Genomic DNA, 26,865 nt, shown 5'->3' with positions numbered 1-26,865 from the left:
GAGCTGATACTTTGCATCTGTCTTCATAGATATATTAGAATATTCTGTGTGTGTAATACATGGAGTATTTTATGAACGTGTGCGAGCGTAAGTCAAAACATTGGGCCCTTTTCACAGACTACATCATTAATACCCCGTTGATTATAGGAGAAAAACCCTCTTTCCAGTATTTTATCTGTCACCTATGTTCAGCATCGTCATCAGAGGGCTAGCGTGTGATCCAAGCTGTTGACTTGCGTTGCAGGAACTGGAGCTTCGGATAGAGACCCAAAAGCAGACGCTCGCATCCCGAGACGAGAGCATCAAGAAGCTGATGGAGATGCTGCAGAGCAAGGGCGTCGGTGCGTTCCAGCTCGCCTGCGATAAGCAGCGCCACGCCGCCCCAGAGCCGCCGCTGTGGTGGCACGCTATCGCTAGCGACGGCATGCTTAACACGGGCGCCTGCTGGTCAATTGATCGACTCCAGCAGGCACTACCGCACGGGGCGGCGGCCCTCCGTCCATCGGGCGAGGCCGAACAAAATGCTAACCGCGCCTTTTTTTCCTCGAGCGTCCTTAACGATCTGTTGGCTTCTGGCTAATTAGTGACACTTTACGCGTTCTGAGCATTCGGGCCTAATGTCGTGGAAGAGGCATAATTTGGCGGAGCTACGGTGGGTAAGGAATGGCCGGCTCAGGGAACACGAGTAGGCTCAGAAAGAAAAGGAGAGGATAAAATTCTTGGAGGTTGGAAGCCTACCGTTCCTGCTTGCGAGCACTTAGAACCCCCCCACCCAGTAAAACCACGGATAACGCAATATAACGTGATTTTGGCCCGCCGTTGGCCTAACTGTATCCTGGCATCTTCCCTAATGGGTCGAGGACCTGTTTCGCTGCCTGCTGCAGGTTTCGTTTAATCGTGGCGCTAACTGCGTGAAATAAAGCAAATATATATATATATATATATATATATATATATATATATTTTTTTTTTTTTTTTTTTTTTTTTTTTTTTTTTTTTTTTACAAAACATTCTAATAATGCACTTCGTAAGCATTAAGTGAGGGCTTCACCTAGCGCTTCTGAGTCGGAATGAAAACTCGCTTTTCAGGGTGAGCAGAAAATAATGTTTGGCTTAGAACAGAATGTACCAAAGTGTGAATTATGTGCAGTTTTATCATGTCATGCGTAATGAGAACCAGTGTAGACTGCACATGCAAAGCTATTCCTTCTGAAGCCTTTACCTTAACGGTGATGGTAAGATTGTTTTTGAACGAAACTGGTGTAATGTTTTCCGCTATGAAACAATGTCAGCGTACCACCAAGCCCAGTCTCTTGGAGTCCATTGCCTATTTACACCAGGTGTCCAGCCAGTATGTACCAAAAATGTCGATCAGTGTGACGACACTATAAGGTTGCGCGTCGTCGGGTGCACGTTTCATATAGGGTCAAAGGAACGTTTGAGGAAACGGTGCCGACAAGTCCGGAGCATAAGAGAGCTTTTTCAAATCGATTTTCGACGTAGACGGCCACCTGCCTTCTCTAATCTATAGCCACTGGCGCTATCTAATGAAGTTATCAGTCAGACGTATATCTACCCTATCAACTGCCCGTTCGTAATGACTTGTAGAGTGTCTGTTGACAGGCTGTGACTGAGTCACGTCTCATGACAAATCAAATAATTTTATTCTATATGAAATTCTTCCTTGAAAACTTGCACACGAGAACTTCGTGGCAACCTTCAACAAAGTAACTTCTGATTACATATCACTGACTGTATACCATTTTCTAATGTATACTCTACAAGACTGCTACACAAAAGTACCGGATAGGTTTTAACTAAGCCGTAACCACTTCACGTAAATTGTTGCTGACTGCTTAGAGCGACATCTTGCTCATACTACTGAAACAGCGCTGTCTGTATTCAGCTTACTTTCCAATATTTATGCATTTTATCTGCTGCTAATTTTCAGCACATACGCTGCCAGTATTCGCTAGGGGAAGATAATCTATGAATGTACGGTATCCTATAGCAGTATCCATATCACATCTGTTTGTTGTCAGAGATTAGTTATCCGTTCAGTATTGTAGTGACCAGTTGTAACGTTGATTTCTCGCCAACTTTTACCTCATAATAGAGTGTGTTCGGTGTAAGGCTGCAGAAAGTACACCGTGTTATCGCTGAAAACGCACATCAAAACAGTTCTTAGCCGTTCAGTGTTTAACATTTGCTGATAGAGCCTGGTGTAATGAACGTTGTTCGTATATAGTGGAGTAGCGTAGGTAACATGTGCTGCATTTATATGTCGATGGTATCCCCCCGTGCTCTCCAAACGTGCAATAGCTACCCCATGGAACGGAACGAATAACTGAGATAGGTGCACGTCATATGCCATCGCCGCTGCATCAAAACAGGGTCCTAAATGTTAGAGTAGGTGTCCAAGAAACTCTATTGCCACCCCAACCACATTCATGTTAGAAGTGTGTAACGCTGGTGAATTCAAGCACGGTCTTATGTGATGGAGTACGCTGCACAATAGCTTCACTGCGATCACTAACATGTTTATGTTAGACGTAAGCACCCCCCGCTGAATGAGAACACGATCTTATTTGGTGTCCCGAGTAAGGCTGCATGCTACGGCAAGCATATTGGTGTTTGATGCATTGCACGCTTACTGTGTGATGTGCCCAGTCTCTCTACTAGACAGGTAAACGGTAGCAGCAGTGAACATATCAGGTGTATAAACGTGCACATTAGAGCGTTCGTAATGTTCATGTGTGTAAACTAAGTTGTGTATTTCAAACAACTGAGGAAATTGTCCCCAAGTGGGCTGCCCCGGTATTTTCTCCTTCTCGCGTATGACTGACTGCTTTTGATAGGGGCTCTGCATGACAACGTACCTGCAGATTTTCCGAACCATTTATTGCCCACTTGCACGACGTCATTCAATGAGGCTAAACACTACTCAAATAAATGCATAGAACAAAAAAAAGGGGAGAAGGGTGGGGGGGGGGGGGGGGGAAGCGAGAACCACGCAGGGTATAGATAAAATTTCAGTATTTGTCTCAAACACGGCTTTTCAGAAAGTGTATTTGCAAAGTTTCTTGCTGTGATCTCCGTTTTTACTAGTCAGCAACCTGTACGCTTGTGAAATGCCTGTTTTAAGTGTGTATATATGTGGCTGCCATTGGATGTACTGAATTAGTGACAATAAAGGTATCTATGCTGAATCCAAAATTTTAATTCGCTTATTAGACGCCACTTCCTTGCATTTTATTTCGCGCAGCAGATAAATTGTATTCGCCTCCTAGACTGTGCTACCCAAACCTCTTCACGGCTAGTCAGGCGTTGTTGGTACTGTGGTGCAAGCATACGAGAGCCTCGCATCTCAGCTTTGCAAGCCAGTCGCCCTAAAATATAACAAGGCGACTGCTGGAGACGTCAGTGTGAAACGATCAATGCTGAGAAAAAAAAAATTAGTGGTGCTGCAACTAGAAGATTTATATTATTTTATTTATGTTATCACTAAGTAGCAAAATATTTTGCGAGAACCTTCATGCTCGTAAAGCGAGTGTAAATACAGCAAAGAAAACCGTAAACGGGAATTTATAAATGTCGTAATTAGCTTCGAGTTAGTAAGGAACTCAATAAAGTTCGAACTCTCGTGAAGCTGTTGAACCTAACGCATAAACTCTACCAAATGACCTCGCAAACAAGTTAACTTCAAGGTTTTTACAGGCACGCTTCGATAGCACGCAGTATTTGCTGACGTACCGAAAACGCTTTGTGGCCGTACGTGGTGATAGAAAGAGACGAAACCAAGCCACTCGTGACGCTGCCTCGCAGGGGGCCAGATGCTGGATGAACAGCGTATGGAGATGGAGCGACTAAAGAGCCGCCTCATTGAGTCGGAGGCACGAGGGAGACACCTGGAGACCATGTTGGACACCAGAGACCGAGACATTGGCAAGGTACACGACCCTTGCTCATATAACGCGTCTAATAAGGAATCCCCTCATCTACCTCGGTACTATTACTAGAGTATTTTAGCGTCGACTTAGTGGCCGCTTCAAGCGTGTCCGTCGATGCCGATCGACAGTACTATTGCGGTTAGAAACCGTTAATTAATATCGAAGTCCATAAGCGACATCACGCATTCTCAAGCATATCACTCTCTGTGGCTCACCGGTGTGGATTTGCGTGTCTAAGCCACAGCTGTCTTTGTGCCGGCCATTGTTCAGGGTTCATGGCGGGTACTTGTGGATGCGCACCTTATAAGAACTTGTCACCATAAAATAGCAATATCGCTGTCGTATGAAGCATCATAAATAGCGTTGTCGTATGAAGTACAATTATCACCTTGCATGCATTCTGCGCGCATGCGCGTTATGTTAACAACACGTATCCAGACCGCAGCAGAAGAGACCATGGTAAATGGTATACGGTGGCGATGTGCTACAGAGTCTTTATTTTTGTATACGGCCATAACAAAAAACTGTAACAATTTACCAAGTACAGCTGTAAATGCTGTAGCGATTTCACGGTTGTCACGTACCCCTTGAGTACATGAATCATTTTAGGCTTAGCTTTACAACAGCAGCAGCAAACGTCGAATTTCAGCTAACTGGAAATTTGGCTGCCAGAAATAGTAGCTGTCCTTCAGGGTACAACCGTGTGCGAGTCGAGATAAATTATTTGGAATCGCCTCCCCGTTCCATTTGGCTTGGCATGACGAATCGCACTAGTGTGTGTTACGTCAATCCCACGTCGGTAACGTGAGTATTTCTTTTTACTCTGGATTAAAACAGCGCGCTCTCATCCCGGATAGATAGCATGTGAGGCTTCGATGTATGTTTGATGCGAGGCGTTGGTTCGGCGGTCTGGCGGAGCAGTGTTCGATGGAGTGCGGAGGATCTCAGTGCGACGCCGGTACCGGGCGTACGGCAGGCGATGGCTCCGCCAGCCCTGCCGGGCGAGGGCGTTCCTTCTCAGACGAGCTTCGCGCGACCTATGGCAACCACATTGCCATGATGGAGGCCATCCTAGACACGAAGGTATGTAGAACATTTGATCGTTCCCTTTTGCCACGCGTAGTCGCAGAATAGGCTTAATACTGCTATACCGCACAAGAAATTCGACCTCGTTCGAGTTCGATTTCGCTGGATGTACCATGTTACTGCATGTTCCGATTCGATCCCGATGGACGAGTTGGCCTGCTAAATAAACACCAGTTAGCGTTGCTCGCACAAGTATTTCTATAAATTGTTTTCAAGCAAATGGCTTCGGAATGAAGCAAAGACAACAAAAACACCTTTGATCAAAAATTACGTAACTGTGGTGTAGCTACGGCATTACAAACGTGTCAAAACGCCATACAGCAGGCCAATGAACATGGGTGCTGCGATTATTCAGTACTACGCAGACAGACAAATGGCGTTCAAGCAGCTTTGTAAATAAAGCCCCGCTTGGTTAAGCAGAGGGTTATCTTTTTTTTTTTTTTTTAGCTTTCTCCGTACGTTTAATTTTTATTTTGCGTTTGTGTTCAGTGAACACGATGGTAGCAGCGCTCAACATGGATCGGAACAGGCTTGGGACTTTATTGTGTGTTCGATCAGTTTCGAATCGGTCATACAACAACATAGGCCTGCATCCAGTACAATCACGATCGGAAGTTCCAGTGTGACTATGCGATTAAACCCGTTGAGCTAGATTGCTTCGCCTTGAGACCGTTGCAATACACCTAATTATGGCATCATAAGACGCTCGCGAAAAATTATTGCGTTTGAAGATCCCTATGTTTAGTTAATAGTGCCTTTGTTCGTTTAATGCATTATCAAATACATTTGCATGTTTTTATATTCTGTTGCAGCGTGTACGTTGCCCTATAGTATGCATGGGAATGTTTTGTTTGCTTTTGATTATGAATGGTTTGCCTCATTTCTGTAGTTACAACAGCAGTACCGTAAGCTGTGCCACGTGCGTTGCTGGTGGGATTCTACGAGCTGTCAGAAAAAAGCAGGCAGTACAGATAGACGTGGTGGGTGTAAGCACGTAGGAAACCTCCCCGACCAAATCTTTCCCCAGTGATAAAAGCCGTATGAGTCACAATAACCTCCTACAGATTTCTCATACTAAACTCATGCAAATGTCATACAATCTCATATATTTCTCATAGGATGAATGCGATTTGTATGAGATCATATCAGATTTGTACGAGTTTAGTATGAGTTTAGTATGAGAATTTGTATGAGGTTATTGTGGACTCATAAGGGTTTTTCACTAGGGAATTGTTAGGCGCTTAAATCATTACTGCAATTTCTTTCCCTCGCATTCTTGATGAACGAAATGGTAGCTCTACATGCATGTATCTTTGAAATGCGTCGATACCGCAAATCTTAAAACGTGAACCGAGAATTCAAAGTACTGTTCAGCATAAGGATATATTCTAGGCATTACAAGTATAGTGTCCCGCTCCACTGCCTTAGTCTGCTCGCCTGGTTTTCAAATAAACAGCGCGGTCCTATAAGACCGGAGAATCGCACCGGGCCATTTTTGCTTCTTTAATTGTCGACGTCACGCAACTGCATCCCCGATTCGGGGGAAAAATAAAAAGCGTCGTAATAAGCCCCCAGATTCGTCGAGGAATTAAGGATAGTCATAATGCTTGAAAGCTAAGTAAATGTTCCTTGAGAGACTGCTTGAAAGACAGCATAAAATCCTGCCCGCCGGCATTTTATTGCTGCTGTAGCTGCTGCCCTCAAACTCACCCTAGTTTGTTTGCTTTGTTTGTTTTGTTTGTTTTCGCCGTCTTTGTTTTGTTTTCCTTGTGGTTCCGTTGCCGTAGCGCCCACCCGCTCCCCGCATGCGCTGTTACAATATGCCGATCAGGATGCCCGGATCAGCATCCTGGAAAGCGAAGTCGAGCTGCTCGAGAAAGAGCTCGAACAGACAGCCCGCCTGACGCGAGCCGAACTCAACGCGCACACGCCACAGCTGGTCGCCGGCAGCGACGATATCGCGGTGAGTATCGGGTTTGGCGACGGAGAAGTTGCAGTCACAAGATCCCCTAATGCATAGTGGTCCTCACACTGATGAACACAGAGACTCGAGCTCATAGTGAATCACACACGATTAAACGAAATTTATTAATTCCAAAAAACTGCTCCAAAATATGGAGTATATAAAAGAGAGGCAGTTACATAATAGGTATACAAAGTATGCAGAACATTATATGCGCAGAACATGTTCAGCATTATAGAGAATGTGTCAGTAGTATGCAGAATAGAGTGACTACTTTAACAAATCTAAAAAAAAAAAGTGGTCCACATTCACTTCGGTCAAGTCCCACAAACCACGCTTCCTCCCATTCGACCCCGCGAGCACTGCATGAGTTCTCTCTCTTGAGGCGGTATTATTGCGCTGATAAATTTCACCAGGCGCATCAAACACGTACTTGTGCTATTCCCTTAGTCGGCCTCGACGCCGCGTCAAACGCGTACTCTTGCTCCTTCATTCGTATAAGGCCTAACTCGACTCCGGTTCGCCATTTCGAAACGAGCATGAGATGCTTATAGGCATGTAAACTGACAATGTGGGCGCGTTTCTATCACGACAAGTGTTACGTTTTTTCCCACGACATGCGTTGCCGGGAACGGCCGCTGATAGCATAAAGCCGAGTGACACAAAAGCCAGACGAGTTCAAGAAGATACTGCCCCTGCTTCCGTTTAGCGCATGCGTTGCTTCCTTCCTTCATTTTCATTCACTTCATTTTTGTGGTCGCTTCGAGCTGGCTTCGCTTCACAGTCGGTAAGTGGTCGGTTTGCGAGTGAGCACTTGCAAGAACAACCAGGCCGGTAAGTATGCGTCACCCGTTCTCATCTTCACATCGAGCCAAGCTTCACCACCCTACGAAAAAACCAAAAGTTATGCTGGGCAATAACCTCATAAAATCTCATCTAATCGCATAGACTCTCATGCGGTGCTCATCATTATCATAAAATATCCTACATAAGTTATGATAACGTACAAGAAATTATGAGACTTTATGCAATTATATGCGACTTTTATGTGATTTGTTATGTGAATTGAGTGAGATTGTGTGAGAAAATGCGAGGTTATTGCCTCATACAATTTTTTCAGCAGGGAGTGTCTTGTCCTTTTCACTCATGTGGCAGTAAGAGCAGCACAGTAGACATGGGGTAGGATACAAAGAACGATGCGAAGATATAAGAAAAATACGACCCCCATAAGTGACATGCGAAATGAAATGATAAATATGTAAGGATGCACCTATATATAAGTACAGTCAGTATGTAGGGACGATTCCATAGAAGTGCGACAACAGCGTCATCTCTCATTCCAAGGCCTCGTACCGCGCATCATCTAATAACAAAGTAGTGAGAGGCAATGCACGTTGAACGGAGACGGCTTGAGAAACAGCTGCCTGCTGTCCATGCAAATTTGAAAACGCGGCTGAAATGTATTTTCAATGGTGGTGTATCTCAAGTCATTAAAGGCTGTTATTGCGATGCCACTATCAAATTGGCGAACGCAGATCCCTATGGCAGAGTCTAGCAGAGTGATAGGATTTAGTAAGAGGTTGCTTCCGTGATGTTTCAAATTTAAATTTAAAAAAATCTGACCGCCACCAGTTCGGAGAATCTAGTACACATTTCTTGACGTTCGAGCTCATCGGAGCAGAACGGGTGTTTCTTTTTAAATTACGATGGTAGGCGCAAGCGTATTGTCTTTTATTCAACAACGCCGGGTCCACAAAAGCAATTAACAAGTTCAACCTTACTCTGGAAGAAAACTTAATTGAAAGCGCAACAATGGTTATAGGAAATTTCGAAGATAATTAGGCTTCGTGTAAAGACATATTTATATTGCAAAGATTTCTTCTTGCTGCTTTATGGAAACGGCTAGCAAGCCTTGAATAGAACCGCGGAACATTGCTTGGTCACTGTGTTTCTTCAAGAAATGAGTCAGCTTCAAGCCATAATTTTACTGATGACTCCTGATGCTGTTCGACTTGTGCATGCAAATAAACCCCATAATAACAGCAAATTTTGATTTCGCACACACCTGCATCGATTGCGTTCATAATTTATGATTGCACTCAGTTTGAGCGTGTCTTCCTGGCTACTACACTCCATCGCTTGGACTCTCGCGCTCTTACGGAAGCTAAATTTCTGGGCCCTTGGATGACACCTTCGTCAGAAAGGAAAGCAGTGAAGGCGCTCCTTAAGTTTTTAAAAGACTCGAGGTTGAGTTCAAGACTTCAAGTGTACGCTCCCTACACCCTTTACGATGGATCTCTGCACATGTGACAGACTCCTTTTCTTGGCGCTCTTTCCTTTTTCTCCCCTTGTTCCCTCCCCAAGTGTAGAGCAGCCTACTGGACATCGCCTAGTTAACCCCCTGCATTTCTATTCTCTCTCTCTCTCTCTCTCTCTCTCTCTCTCTCTCTCTCTCTCTCTCTCTCTCTCTCTCACACACACACACACACACACACACACTCTCTCTGATTTCGCACACAGCCATGTGGAAAGGAGAACAAAAAAAATTCAAATCAGATTTTCTGCTATGGAGCGTACAGAATCATTAAGACAATTTCAAGCATGTTCTCTGTTTGCACAATTTCGCACTTCGCCTCCAAGCTTGGTTTAGAGCACGCACACTGCGTGCTTTGGATTAGCGACGGGCTCACGAGTGTAGCAGAGCTGGCTGACTTTGGTTCGTGCTTTCACAGCTGGACGAGCTCCGGATCGAGCTGAACAAGCGCGACCAGGAGCTGCTGGCCATGGGTGCCAAGATGAAGACGCTGGAGGAGCAGCACCACGACTACCAGCGCCACATCGCCGTGCTCAAGGAGTCCCTGTGCGCCAAGGAGGAGCACTACAACATGCTCCAGGCAGATGTCAGTGCTCGTTTCGTTGTCGTTACTCTTCATATAATTGATGATTCTGGAACTCTTCAATGGCAGGTTGAGCTAAATCCACAAAGCTATTATTTCCTTTAAGATTCAGTATCATGACGTTTTTTCTTTTCGAACACTGTAAGCCTGTTCCCACGGCATGATTTGTTTTCCGGCAGTTGTTTAATGGCAGTTTATTAAAAATTAGCATCTGCGAGGAGATTACCTTACTATATTTGATAGGCTGTAACAATTCAGCTGTGGACATCGCTTTTTCACCTCTTTGTAGCACGTGTCGTAGAAAGAGACAGAACCGTGCCAGAAACTCTGTGGTTCTGTCCTAAGCGTCAGGCTTTTCTGACGTTCTGTAGTACTCTTCTGTTGCAATACAAAATTCCGATTTTGCTACAGATATTTACATTATCATAAAATGTTTACTGTCAAAAGCCGCAAAGAAATTGTAGTAGGGTTAAAATCTGGATAAGTTGGTACATGTTCATAAGAGAAAAAAAAATGCCCACGATTACGTTACTTCCTAATGCGAAATTTGAGCGCAGCTCATCAGCTGTTTCACCTTTTCGATAAATTGAGATAAAGACTTCGAGGAAGACACGTATGTACAATTACAAACAACTTTTTTTTTTAATTTTTCACACGTATTCCTTCAAGAAACACTCCACTAGGTTCTTGGCTATCATGAAAGAAGATTTGTGGTCGGAGAAATGTAGAGACGGGAGGGAGGTTGCGGGAGGCAGCGCTCACGCAACCTCCCACTCGTGGGTCCACGCTGGGCGACGAACAGATAGCAGCGACTGACTGATGCCACTAGCAAGTGAAGCGAGTGAGAGAAGGATGCACGCCCTGTGATCCGCTGATAGCGAGCCGCGGCGTTTCGGCAACCGCAGAGCACCCTCGCCGCTACGCATGAAGAGCCTCCTCTTTCTGCATGACGGCGACGGTGTTCTACGCAGCACGTCCTCTTGACTCGCTAGCGGCGTCGGCGGCATAGGGTCGCTGCCAGCGCTGTCTCCGCCCCCCCCCCCCTCTTTGTGTTCTCCGGTTGCGGCGCGCGCTCCTGCCCCCATCGTTCGCCGCTGAGTGTACCCCCCTCCCCCCCCCCCCTCCTGCGAGGCTCCGTTGCCGAAGCGCCGGCTCGAACTGGGGGGCTGAAAGGGGGCGGAACTGGTTACGAGGCCGACGACGCCGACGCCGCCGCGAAACCCACGAACGGGCGCCAAAGAGCTGTGCTCTAAAAAAAAAACAATAACAGTCAAATGACGGAACACAGAGACGAGACGAGGCAAAATGACTGGACTAACTGTGCTTCATTGAAAGAAAGAGCAACAGCCTCCCAGGAAAAGTAGCAGAGCATGCACACCTCAGCCATTAAAAAAAGAACTACATTATAGAGATAAGCCGTGCTCTAGTGCCATTGCGATAAAAAGGTTAGCGCTTTCTGCATCAGGGAGATAGGTGTGCTGATGCAATCATACATTTGCATATTAAGAAGAAACCCTTCGAGTATTTCCCGACCGACCTTTACCTTGCCTCTGCCAACAATACTCACGTTCGGAAACTGCGGGTAGCAGCCGCAATCCAGGCAACATCGAATCAAGTTAGCTCCGTCAGTAGGGGCAAAATAATTGTAGTACTCCCTCAGTCATTCATTAATACACCGGCCTGTTTGGCCGATGTACACTTTTTCGCAGTATACCACACTTGTGGCAGCCGTTATGTGTGCTTCGTCTCTTCTCTGTGTTCCGTCTTTTGTCTGTTTTCTTAAAAAAAAAAGAAATTGCGCTCCAACCACGAAAGAACTTTCTGTATTTTTTCCGACGGGGAGTGACCGTCAGCATGGCATCTTGTGCAGGTTGAAGAACTGCGGCAGCGGCTGGAAGAAAAGAACAAGTTGATCGAGAAGAAAACGCAGCAGGCGCTCACAGCAACGCAGGAGCGCAACCATCTTAGCCAGGAGCTGCAGGAGATCAGAGACCACATGGACATCAAGGATCGCAAGATCAACGTGCTTCAGAGGAAGGTGCGCACTCTTCCGTCTCAACTGCACCAGTATTAGCATTTGATTAATTGACTACTGAGGAATGATAAATACTGGCTCATGGGGGCTATCAAGGTGGCCAGCTATGAGGGGACCTATTATGTTAAAGGGTCCGCAAAGCGACACGCGGTTTTATCTGGTTTTGCCTGGTTTCACATGGTTGTAATGCGCGCGTTTCTTATCATTATTTATATACCTTTGTATGTTGTATGACTGGCGTCTTCCCTCTGTAACCTAACCTATCACAGAAGAGCGCGATCTATACCGGCATGTTTATTTATTTTGGCGCGTATTCGAAAGACGGGAACCGTAGAAGACGCACGAGGAGACTATGCGTCAGGATTCTTACATTATTCTTTTTTTCATTGAACCGACTTCACGGCATGTATGTATTCGCAACATAGTCAGCGTACAGCGCGATATGTAGGTTTAACAGCACTTCACTCAACGTAAATATAATAAAAGTAAAAGAGGGTTTGTAGCAACATAACTTGCATTTCAATAAGGTATGTCAGTCACGGTAACAGGCGGGACATTTCGACGATAACAATTTTCTCCGCTTGGTTTACAACGAAGACTTGCCCCTGCAGCTTGGTTCATTACTCGTTTATACCAACAGAGGGCTGGTCCGTTATAGTGTACGTGCTTTTATTTCGTGCACTTTGACCACGTTTAGAGGAATGGAGAAGACCTTTATTTCATAAATTCAGGAAATGGTGGCGCATAGTGGTGCATGCAACCTGGTAATTATTGTATATTTCCAGCGTACGCAAAACTCAGCACCTGTGGAATGCTAAACTGCTGCGGCTACGTATATGCTACAGCAAATCTACAGGACATATGATCTTAGAATTATAAACTCTAGGTCGGTAAAAAACTATTTTCAGATTGCATTCATTCCTGTTGTTCTTATGTGGAAGCCTTAGGTACAGGTGCCAATCGATGTGAACCATGCAGATCGAGAACCTGGAGGACCTGCTGAAGGAGAAGGACAACCAGGTGGACATGGCGCGGGCGCGGCTGTCTGCGATCCAGGCGCACCACTCCACGTCGGAGGGCGCCCTTTCCAGCCTGGAGGAGGCCATCGGCGACAAGGACAAGCAGATCGTGCAGCTGCGCGAGCAGCGCGACCGCGCTGAGCAGGAGCGCAACGAGGAGCGGGACCTGCACGAGCGCCAGCTGGCCGAGTACCGCATGAAGATGCACGCACTGGAGAGTGAGATGGACAAGCTGCAGGGCCGCCTGGAGAAGGCCAACGCCGAGAAAGAGCGCCTGGAGGCGCGTCTCGAGAACTCCCAGTCCGAGCTTGGACAGGCGCGCGCCGAGCTGGACAAGATCCAGGCCGAGGTAAGCCGCTCGTCTGCAGACTGGGAGCGGCTGCGCGGGGAACACGCGCGGCTGTCGCTCGAGAACGACCGCTTCCGGGAGCACGTGGGACGCCTCGAGCAGCCTACGGTGACGGCGTCGCCGTACCGGAGCACCACCAGCGTTCTGCCGCTCCAGCACGCGTCCGACGAACGGATCCAAGAGAAGCTCGACCGTTGCCAGGCCGAGCTCCGCCGGGCGCAAGCTGAGCTGAGGATGACGCAAGCCGAGCAGGAGCGGGCGCGCGGCGAGCAGGAGCAGCTGCAGGAGAAGCTCGAACGCTCCCAGGGGGAGGTGTACCGACTCAAGGCCAAGCTGGAAAACGCACAGGCCGAGCGGGAGGCCCTGCAGGAGGAGTACGATCGTGTGCAAGGAATCGTAGCCCGTGGACAGTCGGACCGCGACGCTGCGCAGGCCGAGGCTGATACGCTGCGCGCGGAGCTGGAGCGCGTCCAGGGCGCTCTGACCAAGGCACAGATATCGCAGGAGAAGACGCAGGCTTCGCTGGACCGAGCGCAGCTGGAAGCCGACAGGCTTCAGGAAAAGCTGGACAAGGCACTGGCCGAGACTAGAAGGCTGGGGGCCGACCGCGAGCGCTGCCAGGACGAGGTGCAAGGCTTGCAGGGCCAGCTGGCCCAAGCTCAGCTACAGGCTCAGAGGGCGCACAAGGAGAAGGATGCTTTGCAGGCAGAGCTGGAGCAGACCAGAGAGAAAGCCGAGAGGGCTATGGCGTTGCAGCAGAGACTACACAAGGAACGTGACACCGCTCAGGCCGAAGCAGATGCGCTGAGAGACCGGTTGGATTTGCTCCAGAGTCAACTAGCCAAAGCGCACAAGGAGCGCGAGAACATTCAGGCTGAGTTTGAGGTGATGCGTGACAGGCACGATAAGGCGACGCTCCAAGCGGAGCGAGGACGAGCCGAGGCCGACGCAGCACAGGCCGAGTTGCGGGCAGCGCGCGACCGCGCCGACAAACTCCAGTTGCAGCTGCAAAAGGCCCAGGAAGAGAGGGAACTGTGCAGACTGGAACAGGACAAGCTCCGCGAGAAGCTTGACAGGGCACAGGCGGAAAGCTTCAAAGCCCAAGCCCGATGGGACCAGGGACAAGCAGAAGCGGACCGGCTGGCCCTGGAATTGGACAAGTGCCAAGTCCTGCTGGCTAAAACGAAAGAAGACCACAAACGCTCTCAGGAAGAATTCGAGGGATTGCAAGATCTGTATGTCCGAACGAATGCTCAGCTCGCTAAGACCAAAGAGGCGGAGGAGAAGACAAGACAGGACCTTGATCGCTGTCAAGTCGAGCTGGAAGTGGCCCGCGATCGTTTGGATAAGGCACAGCTGGAGGCACGCCGTCTTCAAGCAGAGCGCGATCGGCTGCAAGCCGAGGTAGACCGCCTGTCTCTAGACATGGACCGCATCCAAACGCAAGTGGGGAAGACCCAAACGCATCACGAGAAGTCCCAAGAAGAACTGGCTAGGATGCAGGTGGAACTGGAGAAACTTTACGAAAAGTTGGACAGAGCACAGACAGAACTACGTAAAACGCAGAACGAAAAAGATCGTCTTCAATCAGAAAAAGAAAGCCAGCAGGCCGAATTGGATCGTTACCAGGCGCAAATGGCCAAGTACCATAACGTCCAGGACAAGTCTCAAGCTGAGTTTGAACGCCTTCGCATCGATGTTGAAAAGATGCGTGACAAGTATGAAAAGACACTCGCGGAACTTAACAAAACAAACGAAGAAAATGCAAAGATCAAAGCCGAACTGGACAGAACGCGGACAGAAAAGGGCGTCACTCAAGAAGAACGCCAGGCGCATGCAAATGAAATTGAACGCCTTTACATTGAAGTCGAAAAGGCCAAGGACAAGTACGAAGGCGCGAAGCTGGAGGTCAAAAAGCAACAGGACTTGCGCGCCCAACATCAAGCTGAAAATGAGCGCTTGCGGAGGGCCTTGGAGATGACTCAGGCAGAGCTTAAGAAAGCTAACGCGACGGCGGATGATCGACAGCGGCAAGAGATAGAGAAATTGACAGCCGAATGCCAGAGGCTGCGGGAAAAATCTGACCGCACCATCCAGGAGAGAGACACGCTGCTCGCAGAACTGAACAAGGCTCAAGCCACACTGGATTCGCTTCATGAAGCGAGCGAGGGTGATAAGCAAAAGAGCAGCTTAGAGGTAGAGCGCCTGAGGCACCTCCTGGGTCGCTCCGAGGAGGATCTGCAAAAGACGGTCGGGGAGAACAGCCGGTTACAGATGGAGGTGGAACGTTTGAAGCAAGATGTAGAGGACGCCGAGCGGTACATCGCAAGCGTGCAGGAGAGTTCACAAAAAGACCGCAACCAACAAGAGAGCCTTCGGGCGGAGACAATACGGCTCCAGGAGAGCCTCGAGATGGTCCAGGAAGAGCTGCGCAAGACGGCTCAGGAGCGGAACAGACTTCAGGTTGAAATCCAGGAGCTGGTCGGTGAACTGCAGCGACGAAGTGGCACGGATGCGGCTTCGCGGGCGCAAGAAGATGCTAGGTTACGAAGCGAGATTGAGAAACAGCAGCAAGAAGTTCAGCACCTGCAGAAGGAGCTTAAGAAGAGCAGCCAGCACATGCAGAAGCTCGAGACGGAGAACAAAGAGCTCAAGGCGAAGTTGGAAAGGGCGCTTGACACAGCTGCCCAGGCACAGAGGCAGTCAGACGAGACACACGCGGAGACTGTCAAATTGAAAGAGGCTAACCGGATGCTGAAGCAGCAACAGCAGCAACTTCAGCAACAAGCCGCTGGAGGAGTTAAGGAAGGTGACCGCGAGAAGATGCAGAGAGAGCTGGACAGGATGCAAGCAGAAATGGAAAGCCAGAGAGAAGAAGCTTCGAAGCTGAGAAAGCAGCTCGAACAGGCACGTGCGGAAATCAAGAATTTCACCGTGGAAAGAGATCGCTTCCAGGAACAGCTGGAGAAACTGGTGCAAGAAATCGAACGGAGGGAGGTCAGTGATCATCGACGAATGTGCTCATCGCCGAATGACCCAGCACGTCCTTGGTTACTTCAACCCTGGTTTTAGTAGCACGCGTTTTGTTCTGTTTGCGAATGGTTCAATAATTTTCTTTTTGCATTGTATTATTTTTTTTTTTTCAGATCGACAATGCGCCTTCTATCCTATTTGATTTCTTTGTTTGAAGAACGTTTACGTTATCTGCGCAGATATTTTTGCTTTTTGTTCTGTAGAAGCACTGTCGCAAGAATATTGTTTATTATCTTTTTGTATGCGAGTTGCAGCATAGCAGCATGCATGACGAAGTACGGCTGTCATCATACGGCTAGAGTTCTGATGGTGCATGCACTTCTTTCTTGCGTGTCTGTAGTAGAAAAAGATATAAATATTGTAAATAATGTGAGGCATTTATACTAGAGCTGTTATAAGGTTTTGTTGTATCCATGGCATGTCATAAGTGATCGGCTGCTCGCTTGGCCGTTTGGGGACAGACTGTTGGCGCGAAAGAACCAATCGCTGCCGCATGTGCTTCGTTTTGAAAAGCTTGTCTGACCTGATATAAAAATGCTGATTGGTTTGCTCCCCTCTCCAGACGGAGATCCAGAATCTCCGTGCGAGAGCCGCACAGCCCCAGGCAAACCCCAAGATGGACGCCGAACTCGAGGCCCTCAAGAAGAGACTCGACGACAGGCAGAAGCAACTGGATGAGTTCGAAAAGAGGCTCAAGAAGAAGAAGGAGAAGCTGGAACAGGCTGAGGCCGAGCTTGCGAAGGTTAGCAATCCTGAGCTTATCAGGCTGTGTTCATATGTCGGCAAACGCTATCGCAGGCTAGTATTTGTCTCCGCGACTGATGAGTGCCCATGCCACGAAACAGCCGCACATGCGAAAATATCTGTATTCTAATGCTAATTCTCACAGCAATAGCTGTTGACGAGTGCCCGTGCCACGAAACGGTCGCACATGCGAAAATATCTGTATTCTTATGCTAATTGTCACAGCAATAGCTGTTAACCTGGGCTGCGCGTCGGAGTAGTAAGAGTAGTATTCGGCGTAATCGAAGGGCAGCGACCATAAAAGGCGGAAAGCATGGAAGGGGAAATCACTAAGAGACGAATGCGTAACAGGGGTGTGTTATGGCGAGAACCATCCAGAGGGTGGTTACCTTAGAGAGAAGGCTGTGTCGAGAGTGGAGGAATCCGTGGAGGTTTGTTGCCATGGGACGGGAAGCGTACCCGTGAAAATCGAGGGTTATAATTGGATAAAAGTAATTCGTAACCAGATTGTGCATAGTTACCACTAGAATTATCCGCGGGGCATTTACTGTGGAAAAAGTTGGAGTACGGAGAGCGTGAGAAAGCGCTACTGGAGGGTGGATGCCATTGAGTGGTTGCTGCAAAGGGAGGAGTTGTGTGCGTGCGTGCGTGCGTGCGTGCGTGTGTGTGTGCGTGCGTGCGCGCAGAGAGGAGGAATTTATCAAGGTCCGCGTGGGGCGGATATCTGCTCAAAAAGTTCTAATAAAATAAGGATTGTGTGTGGAAAATTAAAATAACCCTCTGTAACTACACATATATGAATGTTACCTTGAAATGTTTTGGCTGAACATATCGTGAAACAAAACTCTCTCCAGAGCTGCTGCTGAGTCTCGTGTTACACTGTGTTAACCACTGTGGTGTTAATCATCCTATGAGCTATTTATTTTGTTTGTGGAATTCAGGGCTTTTCTTTGTGACGCGTAACTTCATGTCTCGTGTGTCTGTCGCTGCAGCAACGTCACTATTATGGCTCTATTATGTAGGAACATTGTCTGGAATGACAAAATACAATTATACTTGTTATTACCGGATGCTCCGCCCCCTCGTCAGCAAAATAGACGTGCTAGTGATTGCATCACATGTTTCGTGTTTTTTTTTTTTTTTCCAATGAATCGCGCGCAACAAATTATTTTCTTACATGTATTTTTCTTAACTGTAAAGAAACAAAATATAATTGGTTGTTTTCCGTTTCTTGAAATTGTATGTATAGGTGCGCTTTTCTAACCAACTTTCCATGCGCATCTCATTCAACAACTTGTTTGGTCACGTGCTTACACCAGTCTTACTGTTTCGAGACTGTCTACATTCTCTTCTTGTCACCGTTCGCATTATCTGACGTCACCTTATAGCAAGGCCACATACCCCCTTATTTTAGTCACATCAGCAATACCTCACATCAGCTGTGGGTTATGTCACACAGAAGTGAAGTCAATGGTTCTTGTGATCATTTAACTGTCACACGGTCATGTGTCTTATTGTCCCCCTTGCTCACAATACTTTGCCTCTCTAACATGCATGACCCTTTGACGTCGTTTACAACATGGCCTCCTTTTACATCTGACGCTTGTATTTGTATCTTGTTAAGCGAACGCTAACAAGCGAACGAAGGACAAGAGGCCACAGTCAGAACTGGGCATGGTCTTACCGATTGGTTTCCGATTGAGAAAGGAGTGAGGCAAGGCTGCATACTGTCGCCCTGCCTATTTAACCTATATGCAGAATGCATCATGAGGAAGGCCGGTCTGGACGAGTCTTCATATGGAGTGAAGATTGCTGGAAAACGTATCAACAACCTTAGATATGCGGATGATACCACTTTAATGGCAGAAAGTGAAGTGGAACTCAAGAGACTTCTGGTGCGCGTACAAGAAGAGAGTGAGAAGTTTGGGCTTAAACTGAACATCAAAAAGACAAAGATCATGGCGTCTTGCCCTATCAAGTCCTGGAGCATCAATGGACAAGAAGTGGAAGCTGTGACAGATTTTCTCTTCTTGGGCTCCAAGATTACCTCGGAAGGAGACTGCAGCCATGAAATTGAGACGCCTGCTTCTGGGAAAGAGAGCAATGGTTAGCCTTGACCGCCTAGTAAAGAGCAGAGACATTAGTCTGCCAACCAAGATCCGTATAACTCGTGCTATGGTCTTTCCAGTTGTGATGTATGGATGCGGAGTTGGACTGTGAAAAAGGCTGACCACCGAAGAATTGACGCGTTTGAATCGTGGTGCTGGCGAAGACTCTTGAGAGTTCCTTGGACTGCCAGAAGATCAAATCAGTCGATATTGTCGACCATAAACCCTGACTGCTCATTGGAGGGTCAAATTCTAAAGTTAAAACTCAGCTACTTTGGTCATCTGATGAGAAGAGAGGAGTCGCTGGAGAAAGATTTGATGTTGGGAAAGGTTGACGGTCGCCGGAGAAGGGGTAGGCAGCGAACGCGATGGTTAGATGGCATCCTCGAGGCACTGCAGATGAAGTTATGTGATGTTAGGAAGATAGTGAGAGACCGGAAAGCGTGGCGTGAAATGGTCCATAGGGTCACGAAGAGTCGGACACGACTGAACGACTGAACTGAACTGAACTGAAGCGAACGCTCCTCCTACTCTTTCCTATCACTATTGCGTTAAACATTGATGCACAAACGATTCTGTGATTACTGCGATGATTCTAAAGCCTGTCTTTTCTCTTCCTTCACCACCCTGCTGCCGGCAGGCGGGAAGCACGGAGACAGAGCAAGAGCTGGTTCGGCAGTTGGCAGAGCTGAAAATGCGCTGCGCCGAGCTAGAGACCAGGCAAGCACCACCACCTGCCCAGGCGGGAGGAGCCAACGAGGCGGAGCTGGAGCGGCTGCTGCAGATTATGTCCTCTCTCGAGGAAGAGAAGAACCATCTCAACGCACAAATCAAGCAGCTTCAAGAGTAAGTGTGACGTTGTTCTGCTTCGCGAATCGCTGTAAATATGTCCCCTGAAGTGAATTCAAACGAATTAATGAGATTCGTTTAATTAATAATTAATTAGTGATTAATGTGTAATATACTCATTCTTATAATTGAATTTAATATTTTGTTGAAAGATTGGCAATTATTACTGGTCAGCCTCTCTCTATAGCCCCTTCTCGTTCCAGTCTTCCTACTTTTCTAAATAAACGAAGCAAAAACATGTGGCGATATGGAGCGCAGTAATTACAACATCCAAGAGTCAGCACTAACCCACACCAGCACAATGATTCATAGCACTGCCGTGCCATCCAGCAGTCGTGAAGCCAAATAAGTGTGGTGGAAAACAAAAGAGGCAGACTGAACGAATGCATGACTCGGTACCTAACGCGCACCACGTGCATTGCTGCTTCATTTCGAGCCGGGTAGGTTTTACCCCAACCGCACCCACGCCGCGTACGAGGACTTCATGAGAGTGGGCGTGTGTGCGACATTTACCGCGGCCCATTTGGCTAACCCTTCGACTCACAGAGATGCCGTTTCCTAATTAGATCAGCCAGTGGTGCTGCTGAAACATTGCTTCGAGGATGCCGCAAGCACTCTAGAACAAAAGCTTTCCATTATTCTTTAGGGTATGTATATATATATATATATATATTAGGAGGGACGTGGTAATTTCAGGTGGACATCGAGTTTTCGGACGAAAGGTGCTGAGGAGGGTACCCAAAAGAAAAATAGAAGACGAAAAGCACTCCCAGCTGGTTAAGGTGCCAAGTAGAAATTGATTCACAGAGAAAGAAAGAAAAAGTTCGTGAGCTACGTAATGGATCGAAACTTGCACGAACTTAGGAAAGCTGCAAACTTCTCAGAAGGCTGTCATTACCCTATGATAGGTACTACGCATCGCCACGTGTCGTGATCATCTTTCCGTCGTTACTATATATATATATATATATATATATATATATATATATATATATATATATATATATATATATATATATATATATATATATATATTACCACCCACACATCACATGTGGCTTCACGCTATATACCTTCATTATTTTACAGTATGCTGTGGTCTAGACAACTGACAACGACAACGGTCTTATAGAAATACGAAACTCAAATCACATCCTCGACACTGATAAGTATCTCTCTACCTGTTTTTTCTCCTGCTATTATTCTCCGCGCTCTCCCTGGTTTCACTCCGAGGTGTCCACACCTATGTGTCCACATCGAGTTATCGCCTTTCATCTTCGTCCAAATGACAGATCGCTGGCAATATCATCCCTGTACCGTCATTATTAAAAGGCATCAATCGTATTTTCACACGGACGTCGAAGCTCGCAGTTTGAGACGTCCAAGTGTACTTTTATCACAGCGCGGCGACGAAATTTGTCAGAACCACCTTATTTCGGTTTAGTCCGTTTCGTGACGAATTTGGGAGCTACCTTCGCAATCATTATTTTACGCTTGATTGATCTCAAGTTTCTCTGGCCATGCGGAAACATGTGTCGCAGATATGGGCTCTCAAATGAACCTGCCCTCTCTCTGATTAAACTATTTGAAGAAGAGCACGTCAGTGGGTGTGGTATTGTTTCCGTTTGCCTCACGAGTGCACCTTTTCCTTCCGCAGGGCTCTGAAAGACAGAGAGAGCAAGCTGAACGCGCTCAAGCGAAGCCAGCAGGCGGACAAGACGCGGAGCGCCCAGATGATGGACGAAGCCCGCAGGAGAGAAGGCGATCTCGGTCGAGAAGCTTCCAAAGCTCAAGTGAGTCCCAAGAATACAAGGTCGCTCTCTCTCTCTCTCTCTGACGATCAACAGGTGTACAACAAAAGAAAACATTTTCAAATACCGGTAGCAGAACCATCAGTGCGGCTCCACACAACAACGTTGCCAGCCAGGCATTGTACCAGCAGCCTGTTGCAGTTGTAGTAATATTGTGAGGCTAGCAATACCAATCGGTGCTGCTTTTAATATTATGTATTTTAGAATCCGGTTGCAACCGAGTCAAATGTAAAGCGTCCATAAGTGACAAGCTTGCCAATGTAGGCTTTAATGGGCACGGTACCATGGTGATTTATCAGGCCAATATTATTCATGTTTTCCATATGGTATTGTAAGACGGCGTTAAGAAATTCTAGCATGCACCTTCTGTAACGTTGTTACTCGTGTCTTGTAGTCGAGTTCGTGGATCTCTCGGACGCGTTGCACTCGTCATGTCTGCGTTAGCTCATCTCCTTTTGATGATAGTTAACTCGGAACGCATTGAAGTCAGTGAAGTAGGGTTTTAATCAGACTGACACCTTATCTTGTCATGGACAATAAATCATCTGCTTTTTTAGTCATTTTCAGCAGCGCTCGAGTTACAATATCATAGAAAACACCCTGGGCTCATTTCAAACGATCCTGCTGCATACATACAAACTGCACTCATAAATTTCATAAACCTCCAGGTGTAGATAGATAGATAGATAGACTAAACTTTAATATCCAACGAATAACGGGTCAGGGGATGGGGACCACCGCCTCAGATGCAGATGCTCCAGGTGTAAACATTTCTGCAGGAGAACGACCAGTTTTAAAGTTTTCAAAACAGGCTTGTGGTGTTTGTAATGCGGCCGTTCCACAACTTCAGCCAACATTAGCTTGGATTGCCTTTAAAGCGTGCTCTACCGCATGCATTGTATTTATCAGGAGAAGCAAACTCAAAAACCGGATGTTACAAAAAAAAAAAAAAAAAAAGAACAGTATTCAGGAGGACTTTGTTATAACCCAAAAGGTTGACTAATAAATACATAATAAAGCAACACAAGGATTTACTGTTCAATTTAGCAACGTGGCTGTGGTACTAAATTAAAAAAATAAAACGCCCGCAAATACCGAAGCGCATATGTGAAACGAAGAGACCTTTTTTTTTGTTTTTTTCTAATTTGAAATGGTATGATATGTGGGGACTATTTTTCAGGCCAGCCCCCAGACAACCAATCCCTAACACTGCAGTCTTTCAGTGCATGCTACCTTTTTCGGCGTGATTTCTGTGGAGTGACCACCAGCGTGTCCCTTTGACCTGCTCTTTGACCTGCTGTATTGCTCTATTGCAGGCGCCCGGTCCAGCCAGTTTTTTCTCGAGTTTTTTCTAATGTTCCTTTCGTTACTTTCACGTTATGTGTTAACTTCTCGACAGCCATGCCAGGGCATTGATTTTTTGGGCTCGGAATAATACAGCTTGGCGGGGGTCACGTGGACCTCTTTATAATTGCCTCTCATCTAAAGGCAGAAGCCGGGCACTAAAATATACGCGTGCATAGCGCCATTTGGTTGCTCGGTTGCTTTCTTTCTGCGCACAAACATGTAATATAAACGACGAGTCAGTGACCCAGGAACCTCGGAGTAATGCTAACAATACTGCCTTAAACGAAAAGAGACTGAATCTCTCGTCGGCGATGAAGGACGTTTACACATTTGCATATATACACTATGTATCTCTTGTGGTCAACGCGTTGCAGCGTTACTTTGACTTACGCTTGTTCTATAAGCACATGTGTATGTTTGCGGCGTGCAAGCCTGCTATACGGTCCCTAAATCCGCTGTTAATCAACTGCCTTTCGAACTTATTTGAGGCCGCCTATAGTCCGGGCTAGATTGAGAGCGCCGACAATAGCTGTTTCTAAACTCTTAAGTACTGCCCGCTGAAGTTTGTATTGATGCCTCGAATGTATAGTTTCGTTTTATACTTCTTTGCCAATGCCGCTCGGCTTGGCTAGCACGGCGCTTGAAAGCTAGTGAGCATATGTGTTTCTTACGATTTTGTTACGGTTTTTTCTCTTGTTTTCACACTCTGCGGATGACTGGCACCTGGAATCGGTTTGTTGTGTATATTTTATTTTATTTTATTTTTTGGAGGGGGGGGGGATCGGTCAGGGTTTTGGCTTTGCTTCTTTTGTTTGCCTTTGTTCGATTTGGCCTCTTTGAGTTGTGTGGTTCCCGGAGGCTGCGGCGGTCGTGGAGCGACTCGCTGAGAGGGCTGACTGCTACGAGCCGCTCTGCAGGAGGAGGTATCAAGGCAGCGCGAGCGCATCGAAGCCCTGGAAGAGGCCCTGCGGGAGAGCGTCGAGATCACCGCTGAGAGCGAGGCCGAGGTGGTTCGCCGGGAACATCTCTTGGAGAAGGTCCAACATAAGGTCCGACCTGTTTCCATAAAACTGAAAACAAGCGAAGCGCAAAGGAAGGACACAGCCAGGAGAGAGACACATGATTTTCTTGCCATTGCTCTGAAAATTTTATGCAGGATAGCAACTCAATTTGACAACCCTCACAGCTCATATTTCAGCTGTGATACATAAATATTAATTAACCAATCAGCCAATTAATCAATCAGTTAGTCAATCTCCGAAGTAGTCAGTCAATTAGGCAGTAAAGCTGTGTCCTTGTTCTGCGCCTATGCGTCCTGTCTGTCTAGCATGGGGCATCGACTAAACCAGAGTTTCATATATTTCAGACTTCCGCGCACTACGAGAGAGCTAAGCAAGGATAAAAAATGTTGTACGATTGTTTTTTTTTTCTTTTGAAAGAGCTGGGAATATTTTTTCTGCGCCAGAGAACATTTTCAATATCTGTGTAGGTGATCTCAGTGCGCGTTAAGGAACACCAGGGGGTCGATATTTCCAAAGTTCTCCACTACGGCTTTCCTTATAGCTTGAGTCGCTTCGGAACGATAAGTACCATAAACCAATAGACCAAAATATGTGTAGCTTTTGTGGCTGCTTTAGGTAGGCTTTAGTGAATTATGACTTCTTTGTTTGTTAGTGTTAATATATTAACTTCTTTATGTGCAAGTGATAAGACAACAGACTATTAAATGTGGTCGAAAAAAAATGGGAAACTGCTTGAATGAATACAATCTGCTGCTTCAGAGTTTCAGCAAAAAAGTGGCGAGAATAACATATGAAAATGGAGGAAGAAGCCAGAAAACTGAGTGCAAAATAAATTCATGTGCGCATTTAGGCGTGTTTTTTTTTTTTTTTTTAGCATCAAATACAGCTTGGAGTAAAAAGGGACATACTCTAGAACCAAGGTAAGATTTAAGCTTTTTGGCGATGCTTGTTGTCGTGTCAAGAAAAAGTGATGTTTATTTTCCAGAGACACGTCAGTTTACTCGACCGTTTGTGTACAATACTCCTCCTTGGGAGAAACGGTGATACGCGCCACAAGGACAGCGACGCACGAAACACTGCATCGGATGCGCCACTTACGTTGCCGGCAATGAATGCGAACCTACTTTTCCTCATTGCATGCTCCGTGTGCATCCTCACGGGCTTATATGCGGAAACAGGTGTGAAAGATTTATTTAGAAAAAAAATTGTTCTTTATACAAGGACAGACGCACGGCTTTATGCGCACGGTTCAACAAGGTAGACGACTGGGCACGTTGGTATGGGTTCATACTTAACCAGCCAAAGAACGAGACACATCAAAGAGGAGGACACGATATGTGTCGAAAAAAGGAAGAACAGCCACTGTTCATCTTTAATATAAATCATAATCATCCACATGTGTGAACAACCATAAAGTTCGCATTTATGAAATCGCCTATATGAGAACCAATGTTATGAAGCACTGACATCCCTTGTGGTGGTAGATTAATATAAAAGCTCCAATGTCATATTTCAAGTCGCTTAGACAGCAGAGTGTTATCGCAAAATTGCCAATTGGCCATTTTTTTATGTTGATACCGAATTCGCATTGCTCCTATCCATTTGTTCCCAAGCTGTCTTTCTTGCTCCTCTTGCAAAAGCTCATACAGCTTTACTATGAGAGGGAATTATGTGGAAAGGAAAGCTGCGAGGACTCCCCCTTGTGGACGCGTGAATGGAGACTTGAGAATAGGAGGGCAGAGGGTGCGAAAGGACGCACACCGATGGGGTTTGCTTCGTACCCACAGGTGTCCAGCCTTGAAGCTGAGCTACGACGGGTGAAGAGTAGCGAGTGCGTACGATGCGGCAGCTGCCCCGACCTCAGGCTCCAGACCAAAGACGCCAGCTGGAGAGCCTTGTGGGCCGAGCGGAAGCGACATCTCGACGAGCTCTTCGACATGAAGTGAGTCTTCGCGCACAGAACTACACTTTCGCTGTTTGATGCTTGTCAAAGAAACAAAGCACCCAAGTCGAAAAGTCTAATACCACGTCTCGCGCAGCCTGAGGCATCGTGTTGCTGCTGGGTGCCTCAATAAGCAGCTGGCGCATCTTGAGGATATTGTGGATGTTGGAAACGCGCTCATGTACTGTCTGAACTTCCCCTGCTGCTAGCGCGCTTCAAGAATCGCTGAGTTATCACAGGCGTTCGTGTAATCCGGAAGCATCATCACCGGAACCGCCAGCCTCACGCCTTTATTCGAGAAGCTAAGCTTTTTCAAGGAGAAGAGAAAACTGGACGAGTTGGGGCGAATTCATACTTAGGCAGAGTGAAAAACAGGTCATAACGGAAGGTGGGAGACAATACAAGTGAAGGCTATCAATTTGTTCTTTAAGGCGAAAGCCTTTAATGGCTCATACTGTCGATCGTTCGCGGAAGGTGTCACGCTTTGCAGCCACCCTAAGTCAAGGTCGGCCACCCTGGACCCACGCCCCACATGAGACACACGTATCTGCCTCCTGTCTGATCGTATATTACCAGACCCCTGCAAATCCGATCATAGTGATTAAACAAGACACCTCTCTTATCTGCTTCTGCTTCTCACGCGTGGAAAGAAGCTGACACTTTGCAGCCAACAATTGCAAAAGAAAAAAAAAGGTTGATCTGACCGGAAT

The 26,865-nt window shown here is 46.8% G+C and overlaps 1 protein-coding gene across 1 annotated transcript in view; it reads left to right on the top strand.

Annotated features, from left to right (window-relative positions):
- The window catches only part of brp (ELKS/RAB6-interacting/CAST family member bruchpilot), a 152,823-nt gene that overhangs the window by 99,561 nt on the left and 26,397 nt on the right, over nt 1-26,865 (top strand). Inside the window, exons 3-12 of the mRNA XM_084595477.1 lie at nt 245-341; nt 3,826-3,950; nt 9,732-9,899; nt 11,767-11,934; nt 12,910-16,296; nt 16,895-17,074; nt 19,825-20,030; nt 21,691-21,826; nt 24,109-24,240; nt 26,001-26,155. Coding sequence (XP_084451603.1) covers nt 245-341; nt 3,826-3,950; nt 9,732-9,899; nt 11,767-11,934; nt 12,910-16,296; nt 16,895-17,074; nt 19,825-20,030; nt 21,691-21,826; nt 24,109-24,240; nt 26,001-26,155 — 4,754 coding nt within the window. The remainder of the gene's footprint in view (nt 1-244; nt 342-3,825; nt 3,951-9,731; nt 9,900-11,766; nt 11,935-12,909; nt 16,297-16,894; nt 17,075-19,824; nt 20,031-21,690; nt 21,827-24,108; nt 24,241-26,000; nt 26,156-26,865) is intronic.

This window comes from Amblyomma maculatum, chromosome 1 (genome assembly GCF_055883805.1).
Source record: "Amblyomma maculatum isolate TAMU_Amacu chromosome 1, ASM5588380v1, whole genome shotgun sequence".
Lineage (NCBI taxonomy): Eukaryota > Metazoa > Arthropoda > Arachnida > Ixodida > Ixodidae > Amblyomma > Amblyomma maculatum.
The sequence above is the reverse complement of the archived record's forward strand: the minus strand, read 5'-3'. Positions and strand labels throughout refer to the sequence as shown.